General features: G+C 31.0%; 1 protein-coding gene across 1 annotated transcript in view; it reads left to right on the plus strand.

The window, feature by feature from the left end:
* The window catches only part of LOC111278887 (Tetratricopeptide repeat (TPR)-like superfamily protein), a gene marked incomplete at its 5' end in the record, with an annotated part of 38,349 nt that overhangs the window by 16,982 nt on the left and 4,503 nt on the right, over positions 1-16,864 (plus strand). Inside the window, 5 exons of the mRNA XM_089765157.1 lie at positions 1,413-1,484; positions 1,604-1,705; positions 3,374-3,448; positions 5,182-5,301; positions 6,241-6,357. Coding sequence (XP_089621283.1) covers positions 1,413-1,484; positions 1,604-1,705; positions 3,374-3,448; positions 5,182-5,301; positions 6,241-6,357 — 486 coding nt within the window. The remainder of the gene's footprint in view (positions 1-1,412; positions 1,485-1,603; positions 1,706-3,373; positions 3,449-5,181; positions 5,302-6,240; positions 6,358-16,864) is intronic.

A 16,864-nucleotide genomic window follows, 5' to 3' on the forward strand; every position in this document is an offset into this window, starting at 1 on the left:
TAACTACACCCAAAACCCTAATAAAATGCAAAATACCAAATATAACCATAAATACCTAATACTTGGAAAAGAAATAAAATACTAATTAATATAAAATAACCTAAATAATCTAATATCAACTTAATGCATGCAAAGATTATAATCAATCCTGTAAAATATAAATAAAGTCTTAGATAACATAATGCCATACCTATCTTTCGCTCTTTCATTTATGAGATGATTTGTACTTTGCTAGGAGTTTCGTTGTTTTTTTGGTCCCTTCGGACTCAAGTGGGGATGGGGGGGGGGGGGGGGGGAGGAGGGAGGGAACAGTCTTCCTCCTTTAGAGTCTTTCTTGAGCCCTGAATCTCCACATACACTGAATCTCTACATACATTTCAAATTGCTTATGTCTCGGATTATGAACAAACAATAGATAATAGGATTAGAATTTTGTGTGAGTGGCAATTGGTAGAATGGCTAAAAAATAAGAGTAAAATTCAAAATATGCATGACAGTTGATCTTCCAATGCCTTGCTAAGAGGTGAATAATGATGGTATTGTTTTAGGGTAGTTAAAGCTTGATCTTTCCTAACAGAAGCATAGAAGCTTCTCCTAATTTGTTGAATTAGATGATTGCTTTTAAAAGATTATAGTTGACATTTGAATCTGTAATGTATTGGTGTTCTATATATTTCTTGAGTTGATTTAGCACAATTCATCCAAAATTAACCTTAAGAGACTAACTTAACAGTAAGGGAACTATTATAATCCTCCCATTAGGTAATAGTATGAAAAGGTTTCAGCCTCACTTTATGATAGATTTTCCCATTTTCTTCAATATCTTTCCTACAATTATAAACATTTTGCACTTCTAGTAATTTGAGAATTCATGTGTAGTTGTATTATTTATTCAATCTATTTGTTTCATTTGGCATTATGCAGTGATTTCCTCCTTTTTTTTTTTTTTCCAGATAATCTGTGATTTGACTCAATTCGAAATTTACTTCCTGAATGCCTATTGAATGAGTTTATAGCTTTGCCAGTGTTTTTCAACTGGTTTATTATGGCAAAACGAGTCTCCAAGGGGACACCTTAGCAATTAAGACTTGTGACTCCAAGATCTCAGGTTCAATATTCAAATTTTGAGATGGGCGGGGTGGGGGTTTATGGAATAAGAGAGGGCCATCTTCTATCATGTAGCCCAAGAGCATATATGCCTGGAAAAGAGTAACATTCTGCCAAACTAGATATTATAAATGTGTAACCTTATCAATGATGTTCTGTCATTTGCTGCTGATCCTGTCTGCCATTTATGCATATAAGGCATCAAGGTATATATAAGTACATATGTACTTTAATAAGTAGAAAAATGCTTCTCTGCTTCAGCATCTATGATCCCATGACAACAATTTGAAATTTAAGACTTGCAGGGAGCAGCAGTTACATTGACAGAATTAGGGGACTACGCTCGGGCAGCCTCTCTCCTTCAGGACTTGGCAAAGGTTTGCTAATATTGGATGTACTATGCAATTTATAAGCCATACATTGCTACAGTGATGTAATTATAGAAAATACGTAAATGCTTTATTTTAACTAATTAACTAATATTTATGTTCTATAGGAGAAACCAGGCGACCCTGATGTTTTTCGTTTGCTTGGAGAAGTTAAATATGAACTTAAGGATTACGATGGTAGTGCTGCTGCATACAAACTTTCTACAGCGGTGAGTGCTCTCTAGATATGTTGGGCTTTTTCCTATTACTGGTTGTTTTGGATATATATGAGGCTGCTTTTGTTCACCTGGTTATGTGTATTAACTATAATATTAAAAGTATTCTTCTAACTCTTATAAAAAAAAAGTATGCTTCTAACTAGGTACCTCTTGAGTACTTTTTCTTTTTTTTTCCTTCTCTAATTTGTTTGTGGTCCAGTGCAGTGCATGATGACTTTTAGGATCCAATAGACACACACATGTAATTTTCTATTGAGGTGTTGGCTTGGGATGGTGGAAGGGTTTTATTTTTTTATTTAGGGCGTTTGTTTTTCTTGGGGGAGGAGGGGGTTATTTCATGTACAACTTGGAAAAATTCTATCTGTTATAAGGAGAGAGGGAGACTTGGAGCATCCTAATGACTAGTCTTTGGAGCATCAAGAAACTAGACAGCTACACTTTCCGCAAAGGAGATTTTGGCATTGTAACTGTCAAATGATTCAACTTCCCTGCCAATCTCTTGTACTATCTTGAAATCACCATGTACTTTTTACAAGCTTGGTTTTTGGATTCATACGAGTATCTATAGGCATGGATACTAATAGCCTTGTCTCAAAGAGTGGGTTAAAAACATGTTTTGATTGAGACAAGAATATGCTGAAAAGGGATCTAGGCAACTTGATATGCAAGAAATAATTTAGCTAGCCAAGGTCTTGTAGGTTGGATTTGGATTCTTGCAAGAACAACTTTTATTTATGTATCACTGCACAATCATCGCTTGTGATAATAATGTCACCTACACAATTAACAGTATTTTGCTCATTTGCCTCAGTGATATGCTGATAGAAGAAACAGAATGATGTTTTCCACTCCCTTTAAATCTAAAGTGAAGCACTACTTCCTGTAGGAAAATCTAAATTCAAGCACTATTCCTTGAGTGTAGCCTGTAGCAACTAGACAAGCATTGAGCCTCACAACTTTACCTTATGGGTTAACTTCCACTTTATACACCCATTTTCAACCAACTATTGACTTGGCTTGAGGGAGTATACAAGTTACCAAGTATCATTCTGCTTCAAAGAGTGCCTTTTGTCTTCCATAGCAGCTCAGTAACCAGGAAAAGCTAAGGTTTCAGTAAAAGACTTGGGAATAGAAAAGATTTCAGAATGGTACAAATGATCATGATATAAAATTAGAAATAGGATGTCATGTGCAAAACTATTGATCTTCTCAAAGAGCAATAGGAAAATCTAGGTTGTTAGAAGTTGGATTAGAGGACAGAGAAGAGTTTTGCATAGGGTTTGATTCTAATGCTGCCTTTACTGTTTCAAATTTATATTTCAAAGAATTTTATGGATAAAAACTGATTTTCAGGCCTTTGTAGTACCTATTCATGGTTTGCATGTTTCTGTATTAAACTCTAATTATGCTTTATTCTAGAGCTAGTTTGAGTACTTTCATGAATCCTTGTCCTGCATAACTCAACTTGTGTCTGATTTCTTATTCTTCTGTCTCTTTCTATCTCCTCCACCTCAGTTGTCTAATGCAAAGTTCATCTGAATATGAAGTTTTGTATTTCATTCACAACAATATATGCTTTTATAATTGATGATTCCCTACCTTCTTAGTTAATTAAAATTTGTTGGTGCTCTCTTTGAATACTCTATTTTTGGCTGGTAGGTGTCCAAAGATGTTGATTTTGAGGTTTTACGGGGCCTTACAAATGCATTGCTTGCTGCTAAAAGGCCGGATGAGGTAGGTAACTGGCTAGTATTCTGAAATAAGTGTGTACTTGGTGCTTTTGTCCACAGCCTTGTTTATGTAATAGACTACTAGTTGATGTCTTTGGTTATCTTCCTCACTTTAGCATCCTAAGTAGTTTGTAATCCAGGATATAAAATGTTTTCTCTATTGTAAACTGATTCAAAATGTTGGTCTGTTAGGTTGCTTACCTATATTTGTTTCTTATTGGCAAAAAATACTCTTAACAGATCTCCTTAAATTGCGTGGCATGTAGTTTGATCTTGTTGAATAATGAAACCCCATATTTGTTTCTTTTGTTCACGAAAATTAACCTGTTTGAACTTTTTTTGGGCCAGTGACATGTAGAATTAATGATGCATAATAGACTAGTTTCAGATGGGTGGGTTTTTGTTTGCTAATTGCTAAATTGCCAGTGATATACCGACGGCTTTTTATTGCTTGATTTATGGACCATGGAAATAGGGGATATCAAGATATTTGAAGGACTCGAATGTATTGACACGAGCTTCAGCTGTGTCTATAAGTAGCGAAGGTGTTATTCTACTGGCTATCAATGTCTTTCATTCACTCCATCCTGTTTTACTTTTTGTGGGTTTTAAAACATTTAGAACTTTATTTACTATTCTGGTGCTTCTCTTGTATGTATTCCAATTTCCTAGATTACCATCTGCCCATTCCTTTGATGGCAATCATTAATAAAATTTAAATATTTTTCTTAGATCACATGCTGCCTTCGTTTAAATTATTTAAGGTTATCAGCATTTAGGCTAGATTAGGCTTCCGAACAACTCACACATGCATATATATATATATATATAAATATATATATGTATGTATGTATTGCTATTATTCTCTTTTGGAATAAATTTTGGATGTTTTAATTCTGAAATCAGAGTTCTTTCTTTTCTTTTTTTTTTTTTGCCTAGTCTCTGACTCTTTTCTCTTCTCCTTTTTTTTTTTAATTTTATTTTTCTGTATTCTTTCTTTCCTCTTTCTTCTCTCCCTACTCTGTTTTTCCTCTTGATATTCATCTTATGGTCTTTGCAAACAAATGTTTTTGAGTTCAGGATTTTCGGTTGGAGCCATCTTTGACAATGTCTCTTTTGCAATGCACCCTAATCAGCCTTTTGGTGCTGTGGAGAAATTTTTTTTACCATATAGGTTCTCTAGGTAGAATAATGTTTAGAGTGTTACAAACCTTCTCTGTTCTTCCTCCTGTGATGCATCTCATGCACTTTGCAACTAAGTGTTTTTAAGTTCTGGTTTTTATGTGGAAGCATTTTCGACAATGTTGCTTTTGCAATGCACCCTAATAAATCTTTTAGTACTGTAGAGAAATTTGTTTACTATTTAATTTCTATTATGTATGGTTTCTCAACATAAAGGACTGAGTTTGTGTATGGTTTAGATGGAATTAAAAAGTCAAGAAACTAGTTTTTTGGAATGTGATTTTTATACTATGAATATAATCTTTATAAGACAATAACAACAAACTAAGCCTTATATCTCGTAACTCTGGGGTAGTCTGTATGAAAGGCCAAAAAAAGGAATCATCTTAGGTCGTAGTTTTAACTCTTCTTGCCCCACTCATTTCTATCAAAAACAAATTTTCATTTACTTTTTTAACCCTCATATCATTTCTTACTTTCATCCACTATGAGTATAATCGTTATACTTAATATATAATATTAAAGAACTGTCTCCTACCTAATTTGTAAATGCAGGCTGTTCAATTCCTTCTGTCCTCTCGTGAACACCTGAATATGGAAAGATCAACTCGTCCTAATCTCAAGGCTGACAGCAATAAAATGGAAACAGAATCACAGAAGGTGGATCCTATTCAGGTCAGTTGGCCTCTTCATAATGGATTGCTTATCAAGCAAAGCATAACAAGTACTTTGTCTTGAAGTTTCTACACCAAAATGAAGATAAATAAATTTACTTTTGAAGTCATTAGTTACTGGTTAATTGTACCTCAGCCAAAAAAAAAAATGGTTAACTTTGGCCATCTGGCTAAATCATGTTGCATTACTTAGGCTTTTTAGATTAAAGTAATATCTTTTGAACTCATGCCACTGTTAGGTTTGAGTTCCCAGTTAAAGATATGGTTTGGAAATAGAATTAACGGTCATTCCACTGCTGGAAATTCTGCCATGTTTTAAGTGGAATACTGCTTTCAACAAAATAATCTTGCTCGCTAAAGAGTTTCCATCTTATACATGATGCTTCAAAAAAAATGGCAAACCACTTACACTTGTGTTCACAACAAGATGCGTGGCATTTTGGTCCACTGCTCGAAATTCTATTATGTCAGTGTATAATGTATTCCACATGTTCAGACACACGGCAAAAGAACTTGAACACTTTGAGAATGAAAGCATCTAGTCACAAATTACTAAGTTTAGGTCAATTTCCAATATCCTAAGCTAAGATTCCTGTCTTTCCTTTTAAAAAATGCTAACTACATGTTATAGTAGTTCATATCTATGTTCTATTCACATCAGATAATATGGTGGTGTAATTGCAGATTTCCAGGGTAAGTTCAAAAGTTGAAACGGGGTGGGTTGTTTTGGTACAAGTATAGGTTCTTTCTGTGCATTGTTGACTTTTTGAGTTAATCCAGATTTGGTTCCATTGGTTGTTGGCATGTTGAGTCAGGTCATTTTGTGTTATTCATTTTTAGTCAATTTTGGGTGGATCAGTGTTGTTGATAGGTAAGTTTCTTATTGATGGTGAGAAATATCATCTGATTCTCTGGGCTTTGTTTATGATATCTCTCTCAGGTTGATTTACTTCTGGGCAAAGCCTATTCAGACTGGGGCCATGTTCGTGATGCGGTAGCTGTTTATGACCAGCTAATTTCTAGCCACCCAAATGACTTCCGAGGTTACTTAGCCAAGGTTATATTTCTCTTCTCTCCTTTCCCTCTAGTTCATTTACTGGTGAAACATTTTACATTTTTTGGTTATTTTCAAATAAACCTGGCAATATAAAACATGACATGATAATATGACAAGAAAACGATACAATAAAAGACACAAAGGTGATAGAGTTTAAAATTTTAGTAAAAACCATGTATAACAAAAACCAAAAAATATATTGTATTTTTTGCATCGGCGCTAATTATGACACAATTTTTGTGTAAAACATAACTCGAATATACGAATTGCTAGGTTTATTTTCAAATATATTTTTATATTGCCAATTGTTAAAATAAGAATCTGTATATTTGATATCAAGATATTAAGTGGGATCTAAGAATTGTTATAAAATTTGAAAGAGTCCATTTTGCATGGTCATAGGAATGGCAACGGAGCGGATATTTGTTATTTATGAGGTATTTGTATCTAAATCCATTTAAATTTCATGATATCAGAATTCGTTAAAATATCCATTTACTTAATTTTTTTTGCCAAAATATAAAATCAGTAAAAATCAAATTTAAAATTCAAGTTCACTCTTAACTAATAATAAATAAAGATTGTTTGCTAAGGTTCGAACTTTTTCACAAATATAAAATTTTACATATTTTGCATATGTAAATGGATAATGGATTCGGATATCAAATACTATCCGTTAAAAAACCTATCCATATTTGGATATCTAATATTGTTTAAAAAACTTAAATGGATATCGGATATTGTTTAAAAAACTTAAACAGATTCAGATATTGGATAACCAAGGGGTATTATTCAAAACCTATCTGAATCTGTCACGGATAGTAAATCTACTTTTCGAATCTATTAATTATATGTTTATAAGTATTTGAATCTGATATAATCGAATCGGATAGTACCTGATATCTATTTATTTACCATCCATTGCCATACCTAATTAATTAATAACAGCTAAAAGTCCTTTGCTAAGGTTCTAAACCTTCGAAAAACATAAAAGTTTACATATTTTCATATGTTAATGGGTAACGGATTAGGATATGGATTCGAATATCTCATACTGTCCTTTAAAACTTAAACAGATTTGGATGTTGGATATTGGATATTGGATATCCAAGGGGTGTTATCCAAATCCTATCCAAATCTGTCAAGAATATTCAAATCCATTGATTATCCATTTATAAGTATCCAAGTCCAACAAACAGATTGGATAGTATCAGATATCCAATTATTTACTAGCCATTGCCACTGTTGTGCTTGAAAGTGTGGACTAAATATAGGGCCCATTGCATATATTGTCCTAATTGAATTCTAGACCATTAGTGTAAAGATGTGCTACTAGTACAAGGAAGAGCTAATCAACCTAATGTTTGTAAGATTTCAAAAATAAGTTCATTTTCAAGATGCCTTTTATGCTCATTTTCAAGATTTGAAAGCATGGATCAGTTAGTGGCCTGCTTCGTGTTGAAATTTAATAATCAGAATGTGGGTATTGTTCAATCTGGATCAATACATCAAATGATGCTTCAATAAGACATGGACCACTTGGCTCGAAAACTTAATTTATTGGGAGAGTACAAAAATATAGTTTTATCTTTGACATCTTGTACGTTGTTTAACCAGTTTATGATTTGATGCTTTAAGAATTGCTATATTATTATGACAAGTCATCCTAACACGAGAAGTTACTGCATAAGTAACAATTTAAAGTATTAAACAAATAAAAGCGAATTAACGAAGGTGGAGAGTTGAACCTAGCTTCAATGTAATAATATACTGGCACGCCAACTTGAGCAGATCTGCTCTTATTTACGATTCAGGTTGTATTTTTATCTTACTACTTGTGCTAATAACTCATTATCTTAGTAGGAAAATGATTGATTACATTATGGCAAGATAAAAAAGAAAGCCCCCTAACATCAATGAGCAGGTACCAAGTTGATTGCCATTCCTAAATTATGAAGCATGTTTTTTGTATGAGTAGTGCCAATCTTAAAAGCTAACTGTTAAAGCTTATGGTCGACCTGTCTTCAGGTTATTGTTGTAAAGATTAATTTTTTGATTAATTTGTAGGCCTAAATGAAATATGTGTTTGTACTATTGTTCAAAGAAAATTTCAAATTATAACCTTAAATTGTTAGGTGAGAGATCCAACTTTTAATCTGTGATCTATATATAGGTGCACATCTGTCTACCTGTATTATCATAAGAGTTTACTTCGTAAAGTCTTATTGTGGCAACCTCAAATCTATCTTGCTTTTAGTTCTATTTTTCCTTTTAATTCCCATTCACTTCTGTATAAGGCTCCATCACCTGTTAACTTCTACTCAATCATTTCCTTTTACATTGTCACTTGTCAAAGCTTCCCATCTCCTTCAACCTTCTGCACTGAAATATTGTCGCTTTGGTGCCTTTGATTGAAGTAACAATTCAATTATATTTATAGGGGTTTTGCTTTTGCTTATGTAGACCACCATAGACAACTATATTTATCTTATTTCATTAAGCTGTTCCTCTTATTTGAACATCAAATAGAAGTTGTCTTAATTACATTTGCAAATTTAAACCTTTAAAATATAATAATACGAAGGCCTAAAACTGGAAATAAGTTATGCTATGTGTTTATGCCCAATTCATTAGATTGGCCTTGGGGGGGGGGGGGGGGGGGGTATTAGCCTTTAAATATGTAGAGATGCAAGAATCTGTGTCTGTTGATTGTACAACAACTCTTGGTGGATTTTGGATAGTGATTATATTTATTCTTGATGCGTTTATTAAACATAGATTGGTTTGGTAAAACTTTCTCATATCAATTGTTGAGGAAACATGCACATAGGTGCATAATCCATAATGTAGTGATGATATTCCTCTATAGCATGTCTTGATGGTAGAGTAAATGGGTGGAACTAAGGAGAGTAGAGCAGAGGAAACTTCTCTATTTACTTAGTTTGAGAGTAGAATAATGTAAGATGGACCATACACTAATATGAAATTGTTATTAAGGTACATATTTTGTTTATACATGTGGTCTTGGGCTATACAAGGGGAGGATTAGAATCCGAGAGCTTTAAGTGGAGTCTCAAGTCCTAATTAATAAGATGTTCCCTTTATGTAGTCCAATCCAATAGCACATAAATCTTACCCTCCCATCCTAGACTTAAGAGAGTCTTACACTAAGTTTTTAGCTTATACCTTTTTCTTTTTGTTATTAGGGAAAAAAGTAGGGAGTCTACCAATGTGGTAGTCTTGTATGTGTTTATATTAGAACATTGAGTACTTCAAATGACTAATATACCCTCTAATCTAAATACTTAACACTCCCCCTCAAGTTGGAGCATACACTTCATATGTACCCAAGTTCTTCCATTTGATGAAGAGCAAGCTAACCCCAACATTCCTCAATTTCCCTTTAATCCTGGATAATAGCAAAATCAGGAAGAAAGCTAACGGAAAAATTCCATGTTTTGGTTAGCTTGCTGACAAACATAGGATTAAAGGAAAACTGAATAATGTATAAAACAAAAGATAGAGAAAAGTGATGAACTATGTAAGTCCATCACTTTTCTGGTCACCAACGTTAGAGGAGGAACTAGGTGGAGTAAATGAAATTCAGTAGCTCTCACCACATTTTAATTTAGCTACATCAGGAAGTCTACCATGTAAGTCCCAACACTGATCCTGGGTATGATTTTTCATTCCATAATGTGTGCATTAACAGTTACCTCTACCTTCATTAGGACCCCCTTGGCCACCTTGAGCTCCTTGACCACCCTTTAATGTACCACCTCTACCTCTATGGTTAGATTGTGTAGCCAATGCAAATTGTTCGCTACTTGAACTACTTGAAATAAGAACTGATTTTTCACCACCAGAATTGATATCACTAGTAAGCCCTTCCTTGGATTAGGAAGCGTGAAGAGCTCAAGAGTAAGCCAAATAAAAACTTGAGAAATACCATTTCTGCCTTTCTTCTCCATATTGATCCTATTTATAAACAGTTTAAACTATCCTGGTTTGACTTAGCCCTAGTTATTGTAACCCTGATTGTTAGAGTTATCTTATTGTAAATGAAACACAGCCATTGCTTTAAAAGTTGATTTTGACTTGTCAAGCTGATTGCTTTATTACTTTGCAAGTTGATGTTGACTTTGCTATCTTATCCTTATTGGATGAGATTAATTAATTCTCCATCATCAGGGCGGAATGATTGTGGAGAGCTGGTTTTGGTTTTGTTCCATATGTTTCATCCTTCTTGATATTGGAATAACAAATGTTGAGGATAGTCTATATCTTCTATTTTTGATAATTTTTCCAACAGATTCAGGGCTTGTGGTTCAGTTGGTGAAAGATTTTCTCCACTTGAATGAAAATCCTACGTCTCTCTTGAAGCAAAAGGTTGAAGGAGGATATTGAGATTTTATTATCTCACAATGCAAGGTTTTTGCTTTATCCATCATTATGATATTGATTGGGGAGGAGAATTTGCTTAATGCTCAATTAAATAGTTTAGAATTCTCATTAATTTTTTCAAGAAGAGGTCCACCCATTAATTTTTGAATTTCTCAAATTTGATAGGGTTGGATAAATCTTTCTAGGCTTATAACTTTAAAATGAATATAGCAAAAATATTAATAATTTTTTATGAAATCAATAAATTTTGATTTAACGAAGGCTGAAAATTGTATTATCAAATGGAAAGTAAAATTTTGCACAACTATTTGTTCTATAAGTCCAATTTTGATATTTGTTATATCGAATTTAGGATCAAGTTTAAATTTTATTTTTGAAAAGGGTTCTCTTATTTCACTATTTTCAGGATAGATCATAGAATTATCTTTTTGAAAATGATAATTTGCAAAATTTTCTTATAATAGTTTTTTTATTTCAAGAAGAATATAATTATTTATTTTTTGAAATATCTCTTTTGGTAAGAGATTGACAGCTTTTTCAAATATAAGAATTTTTTTTTAAGTTTAATATTTTGCAAGAAAAAGTTTGATTTTAAAAAATTTCACAAAGTTCTAAGAGATTGTTTATCTCTTCAAGAGAATATTGATTTTCATCAATAGTGAAAAAATCTGGATCTTGCTCTTTTAGCAAGTACATGCTCACATTGTTTTGTATTCAAGTTCTTGAAATCAAGTTTGCTTTTTAGCTTGATTAGCTAAACCTTAGGCTAATTTTGTCATATTTTTTTCGAAAATTAGCTTTACTTTAAGATATATAGGCTTTCAATATACTATTAAGCAAATTATATAATTCATGAGGTATACTTGAATTATAAAAATCTTTTATTTCTATAGGAGGTTGCCTTGGTTGTAGCAATTCCTTTGTTCTCATAAGAATTTTAGAATAAGAGATAGGGGTCCATTGGTTTGGATCTTGAGAAAATTGAGAAATATGGGGAGTTTGGACAAGTTCCATTACGGATTGTAATGAAGATTGTGAGAAAGAAAAATATGCTTAAGTCGAATAAAAATATCTTGGATTAGGATATGGGATTGGTTGCTGAAAAGGAAATCCTGGATTAGGATTTTGAGAGAAAATCTTTGTTTTAGATTGCTTCTTTTGAATGGTAATCCATTCTCCTTATTGTTCAAGAGGTTTCTTGCCTCGGTCTATTTTGCTTGCTCAAGAAATCAGCAAGAACATTGATAGTTCCTTTAATATATTCAATGGTAAAATTATATTGGCATAAAAAATTATATAATCTAATTTGCCTAAGATTATTATCTAATTTTTTATTTTTAAAAAATCTTCAATAGCTTGGGTGTCAATTTTAATAATAAATATTTCAGGTGCTAGATAAATATGCAATCTTGTTCTTACATTTTTTATTGCAAGTGATTCTTTTTCAAAAATAATATATTTTATTTCATTTGGTTTAAATTTTCTTGAATTATAACTACAAATTAACTCTTGGTTTTTTACCTTAGCTTTAAGAATACAATCCTAGTGTTCATTTGAAGTATCAGTTTCTAAAATTAATAATTCTCTTGTTTTAGGAAAATATGCTTTAGGAATAAATATAAGATTTGATTTTATCTGTTTGATCATGTCAAAATCTTTAGTAGTCCAAATAAAAGGAATATCTTTTTTTAATTTTTTTTGTAAAATCTTTTCCTTTTTGAAAAGGTTTTTTTATAAATTGTCGTCCATAATTTAGAAACTTAAAAACTTTTGTAAATGTTTTTTATCTTTCGTTGTTTTGAAAATTCTTTAATTTTTACAATTATAAAATCTTGTAGAGTAAGACCATCGGATGATAAATTTAATCCTAAAATTTTTATTTCAGTTTTTGCAAGTTCTATCTTTTTAGGGCTTAAGATTATTCCATTTTTAATAAATTTTTGAGAAACTAAATTTAAATGTTTCCTATGTTGATCTAAGTTTGAAGAAAAAACAAGAATATCATCAATATAAATAATATCTAGATTTTTAAAATAAAGATTGTTTCTTGATAAAAAAAATTCTAAAGATTTGACTCTATTAGGTCCTTTTATGATTCCTTCTAAAAGCCAATCTGTTGGGACAAATAAATCTCGTAGATTCATTAATCTTGGTTTGATTTGTGAATCATAAGATCTTGTTTCAAAGATTTTTATAATCTTTGAATCAATTTCTTTAATAGTGGTAATGGCATGATTTGTCCAGAAAAATTTCATAATCATAGTTTGCATATAGAACCTTAATTAGAAAATCATACTCTGGCAATCAACCATGGAATTAATGGTTTAGTAGATTTATCAGCATCTTTCTTTAAGCGTCTTTTTGTTAGAGTAGAATAATTAGAATAAAAAATTGATAATATTAATAAAAAAAATAGAAACTATAGATATTAGTAAAAGTCAAGCAAATGACTTTGGACCCTTATATTATGATAATACTATACTTACACTTGATGATGATAATCCATCATCATCTCAACCATAATTCTCTAAAATTAGAGAAATTAGACTTTAAATCTTATAAGAATCTTATAGAATACCTTAAGTTTAAAATGGAAAAGGTAACTGTTCCTAAAGTAAGGATTGAATACCTGCATATAATTGAAGAACTTATGAAACTCAAAGAATTTTTCAAAATTATCACTATATATTTAATTATGATACTACTGATGAAAGCGGTTTTGATAGTGATAATCAAACAGATAAAATTTTAGCTACTAATCCAGTAGTCAAAGAAGAAACTACCATACAGAATATTTTTCATCTGAAGAAACAGAAGAAGATACTCCTACTCTTATGGAAACAGATCAACAAAAAGTTGATAAAGGGAAAAGAAAAGTTGGTGAAGTTTCTAATTTAGAAATTGATGACCATATTAGATTTCCAGACATGAGTAACCTAGATTTGTTTGAACAACAAACAAATAAAGAGGAAATAAAACAAACAAGTCATGAACCAGTTTCTCAGAATAGCACGTATATAGAATCTTTTAAAAAGAGAAATGTTGCATCTGGAGGCACATATTTAGATTTGTCAAAGGTACCTATTTTCGACTATGGAAAAGCTATAGAAGATGGGGCACAGTCTATGTCAACATTAGTAATAGGCAATAAAAATACATAGACAAAAGAAAAATTTTTAAATTATTTTTGTGAAAGATGGCAAGGAGATGGTTTACAATTCTTGTGAAAGTGAGAAAATTCTGAAGTAGGAGAAACCCAAAAAGGGATACTCTTTAATCAGATTACAACAGTCCTAGATATTTTAAAAAATCTAACCATAATGCTTAAAAAAGAGTTTTGTGGAAGGATGGATGAAGCCGATCTTATAAGTGAAACTCAATTTATCTTGTCTTAAATAAAACTTTGTAATATTCAAAATTTATAAGAATTTTTGAAAAAATATATTAGTGAATATCAAAATTTGAATGAACAACATTCATCGTTTTGGAAAGAACAATATTTTCATAAACTTCCATCACCATGGGATGAACTATGTTACAAAATTATCCTACATATTTAGAATTGCATAAGTCAGTTAGTAATAATTTGGTTGATGTTGATACATTAGGAAATAGAGTATATTTTGCTTAAAAGTAAGTAATTAAGTACTGTCTTAAACAAAAGGCTGCCAAACAAATTAAAAGCAAACTTAGTGATAAACAATGCATTAGAATTTTAGATCACGAATTTGAATTTGGTTGTAATAATCAAACCAAAGTTTATTAAAAACATCCTAAAAAACAAGAAACCTCTTGAACAATAAGGAGAATGGATTACCATTCAAAAGAAGCAATCTAAACCAAAGATTTCTTCTCAAAATCCTAATCTATGATTTTCTTTTCAGCAACCAATCTCATATCTTAATTCAAGATATTTTTATTTGCCTCAATCTGAAAGCAAGTTTGATTTCAGGAACTTGTCTACAAAATAATGTGTAAGTAATTTGCTAAAAAGCAAGATCCAGATTTTTTTACTATAGATAAAAATCAATATTCTCTTGAAGAAATAAACAATCTCTTAGAGCTTTATGAAATTTTTGAAAATCAAACTTTTTCTTTCAAAATTTTAAAATTAAAGAAAATTCTTATGTTTGAAAAAATTGCCAATCTTTTACCAAAAGAGATATTTCAAAGAATAAATAATTTTATTCTTCTTCAAATAGAAAAACTATTATAAAAAAAATTTGTAGATTATCATTTTCAAAAAGACAGTTATATAATCTATTTCGAAAATATTGAAATAGAACCTTTTCTAAAAATAAAATTTAGACTTGATCATCAACCATTCGATATAATAAGTATTGAAATTGGACTTGTAGAACAAATAGTTGTACAAAATTTTTCTTTCCATTTGATAAAACAATTTTTGGTTTTCATTAAATCAAAATTTATTGATTTCATAAAAAATAATTAATATTTTTGCTATATTCATTTTAAAGTTACAAGCCTTCTGAGGATTTTTCAAAGAGAAAGATTTATGCACCCTATCAAATTTGAGAAACTTAGGAAACTCAAAAATTAACAGATGGGCTTTTTCTTGAAAAAATTAATGAAAATCCTGAACAGTTTAATCAAGCATTAAGAAAATTCTCGTGAGATAATAAAATTTCAATATTCTCAACTTTTTGCTTCAATAGATGGACATAAGATTTTCATTCAAAGATCTTACACTGGAGAAAATCTCTCACCAATTAAACCACAAGCCTTGGATCTGTTAAAAAAATTGTCAAAAATAAAAGATATAAATCATACTCAACATTTGTTATTCCAATATCAAGAAAGATGAAACATATGGAACAAAACTAGAACCCGCTCTTTATAATCATTTCACCTAGATGATGAAAAATTAATCAATATTGATAACATCAAAAAAGGATAAGACAGCAAAGTCAACATCAACTTGCAAAATAATAAAGCAGTCAGCTTGATAAGTTAAAAACTTTTAAAGCAATGGCTGTGTTTCATTTACAGTAAGATACCAAGGTTAATTTATCCTCATCCCCATCCCCATCCTTGCAAGTATTTAATCCATAGCTTTAAAATAAATAAATAAATAAAAATAAAAATTTATTTTTTAAACTTTTTTTATTTTATCTTGTATATTTAGGTAATTTTTTATAAATATATATTAATATAAATTTTTTTAATAAAAATTTATTAATTCCAGTTAATCTAAAATAATAATTTATATGATTTAATAAAAATTTATTTGCTAAAATATAAAAATATATGTAGGATACAAGTACAGGATGGGTATTACATTATCCGTTCCCATCCCCGTACTTTATAAAAATTTAAAATCATATCTATCCCCATCGCCATGCTTATAATAGAATACTCATCCCTATCCCCATCCTCATTTGGATAAAAAGTTGGTTTTCTATTGTAGGTAAGATTGACATTCCTGTATCAAGGTGGGTGCACATATCTTATATTTGTAGGTCCATATAATTCCACAAAGAAGATAGTATTTGAGCATATGCCTATGCATATTCTGTAGTCTTTTTTTAGTACCAGTAAGAGGACCTTCAATTAAAATGACTATTTTCTGAGACTAGTAAGATTAACTTTAATATTGTACTACTGTAAATAATTATTAACATTAAACTTTCGAGTGGTTATTTTAAGAGAAATCTGAGAAGATTAGACAGATTTAGGATCCTTAATTTACTCAAAATATGGAATCCAAAATGAAAAGGATCAATTGTCTACTAAAACAAACTCAACCTAGGGTTGGCATCGGGTCGGGTTCGGGGCGGGTTTTGCTCGCCCCGAACCCGACCCGACTTAATGCTTAAAAAACCCGAACCCGACCCTACCCGAAATTTTTTTTGTTTTTTTCATACCCGAACCCGAACCCGATCCGACACTATATAAACCGTACCCGACCCGATCCTACCCGAAATTAATAAAATATTATTTTTTAAATATAAATATTAAAAAAAATCATTATATAAATATATATATATATAATTAAAAAATTAAAAAATTTATTTTTATATATATATCGGGTCGGGTAGGGTCGGGTTTACCTAAAACCCGACCCCGACCCGATCCCGACTTT

This window comes from Durio zibethinus, chromosome 8, assembly GCF_047325235.1.
Source record: "Durio zibethinus cultivar Kanyao isolate XHJ-2024 chromosome 8, ASM4732523v1, whole genome shotgun sequence".
NCBI lineage: Eukaryota > Viridiplantae > Streptophyta > Magnoliopsida > Malvales > Malvaceae > Durio > Durio zibethinus.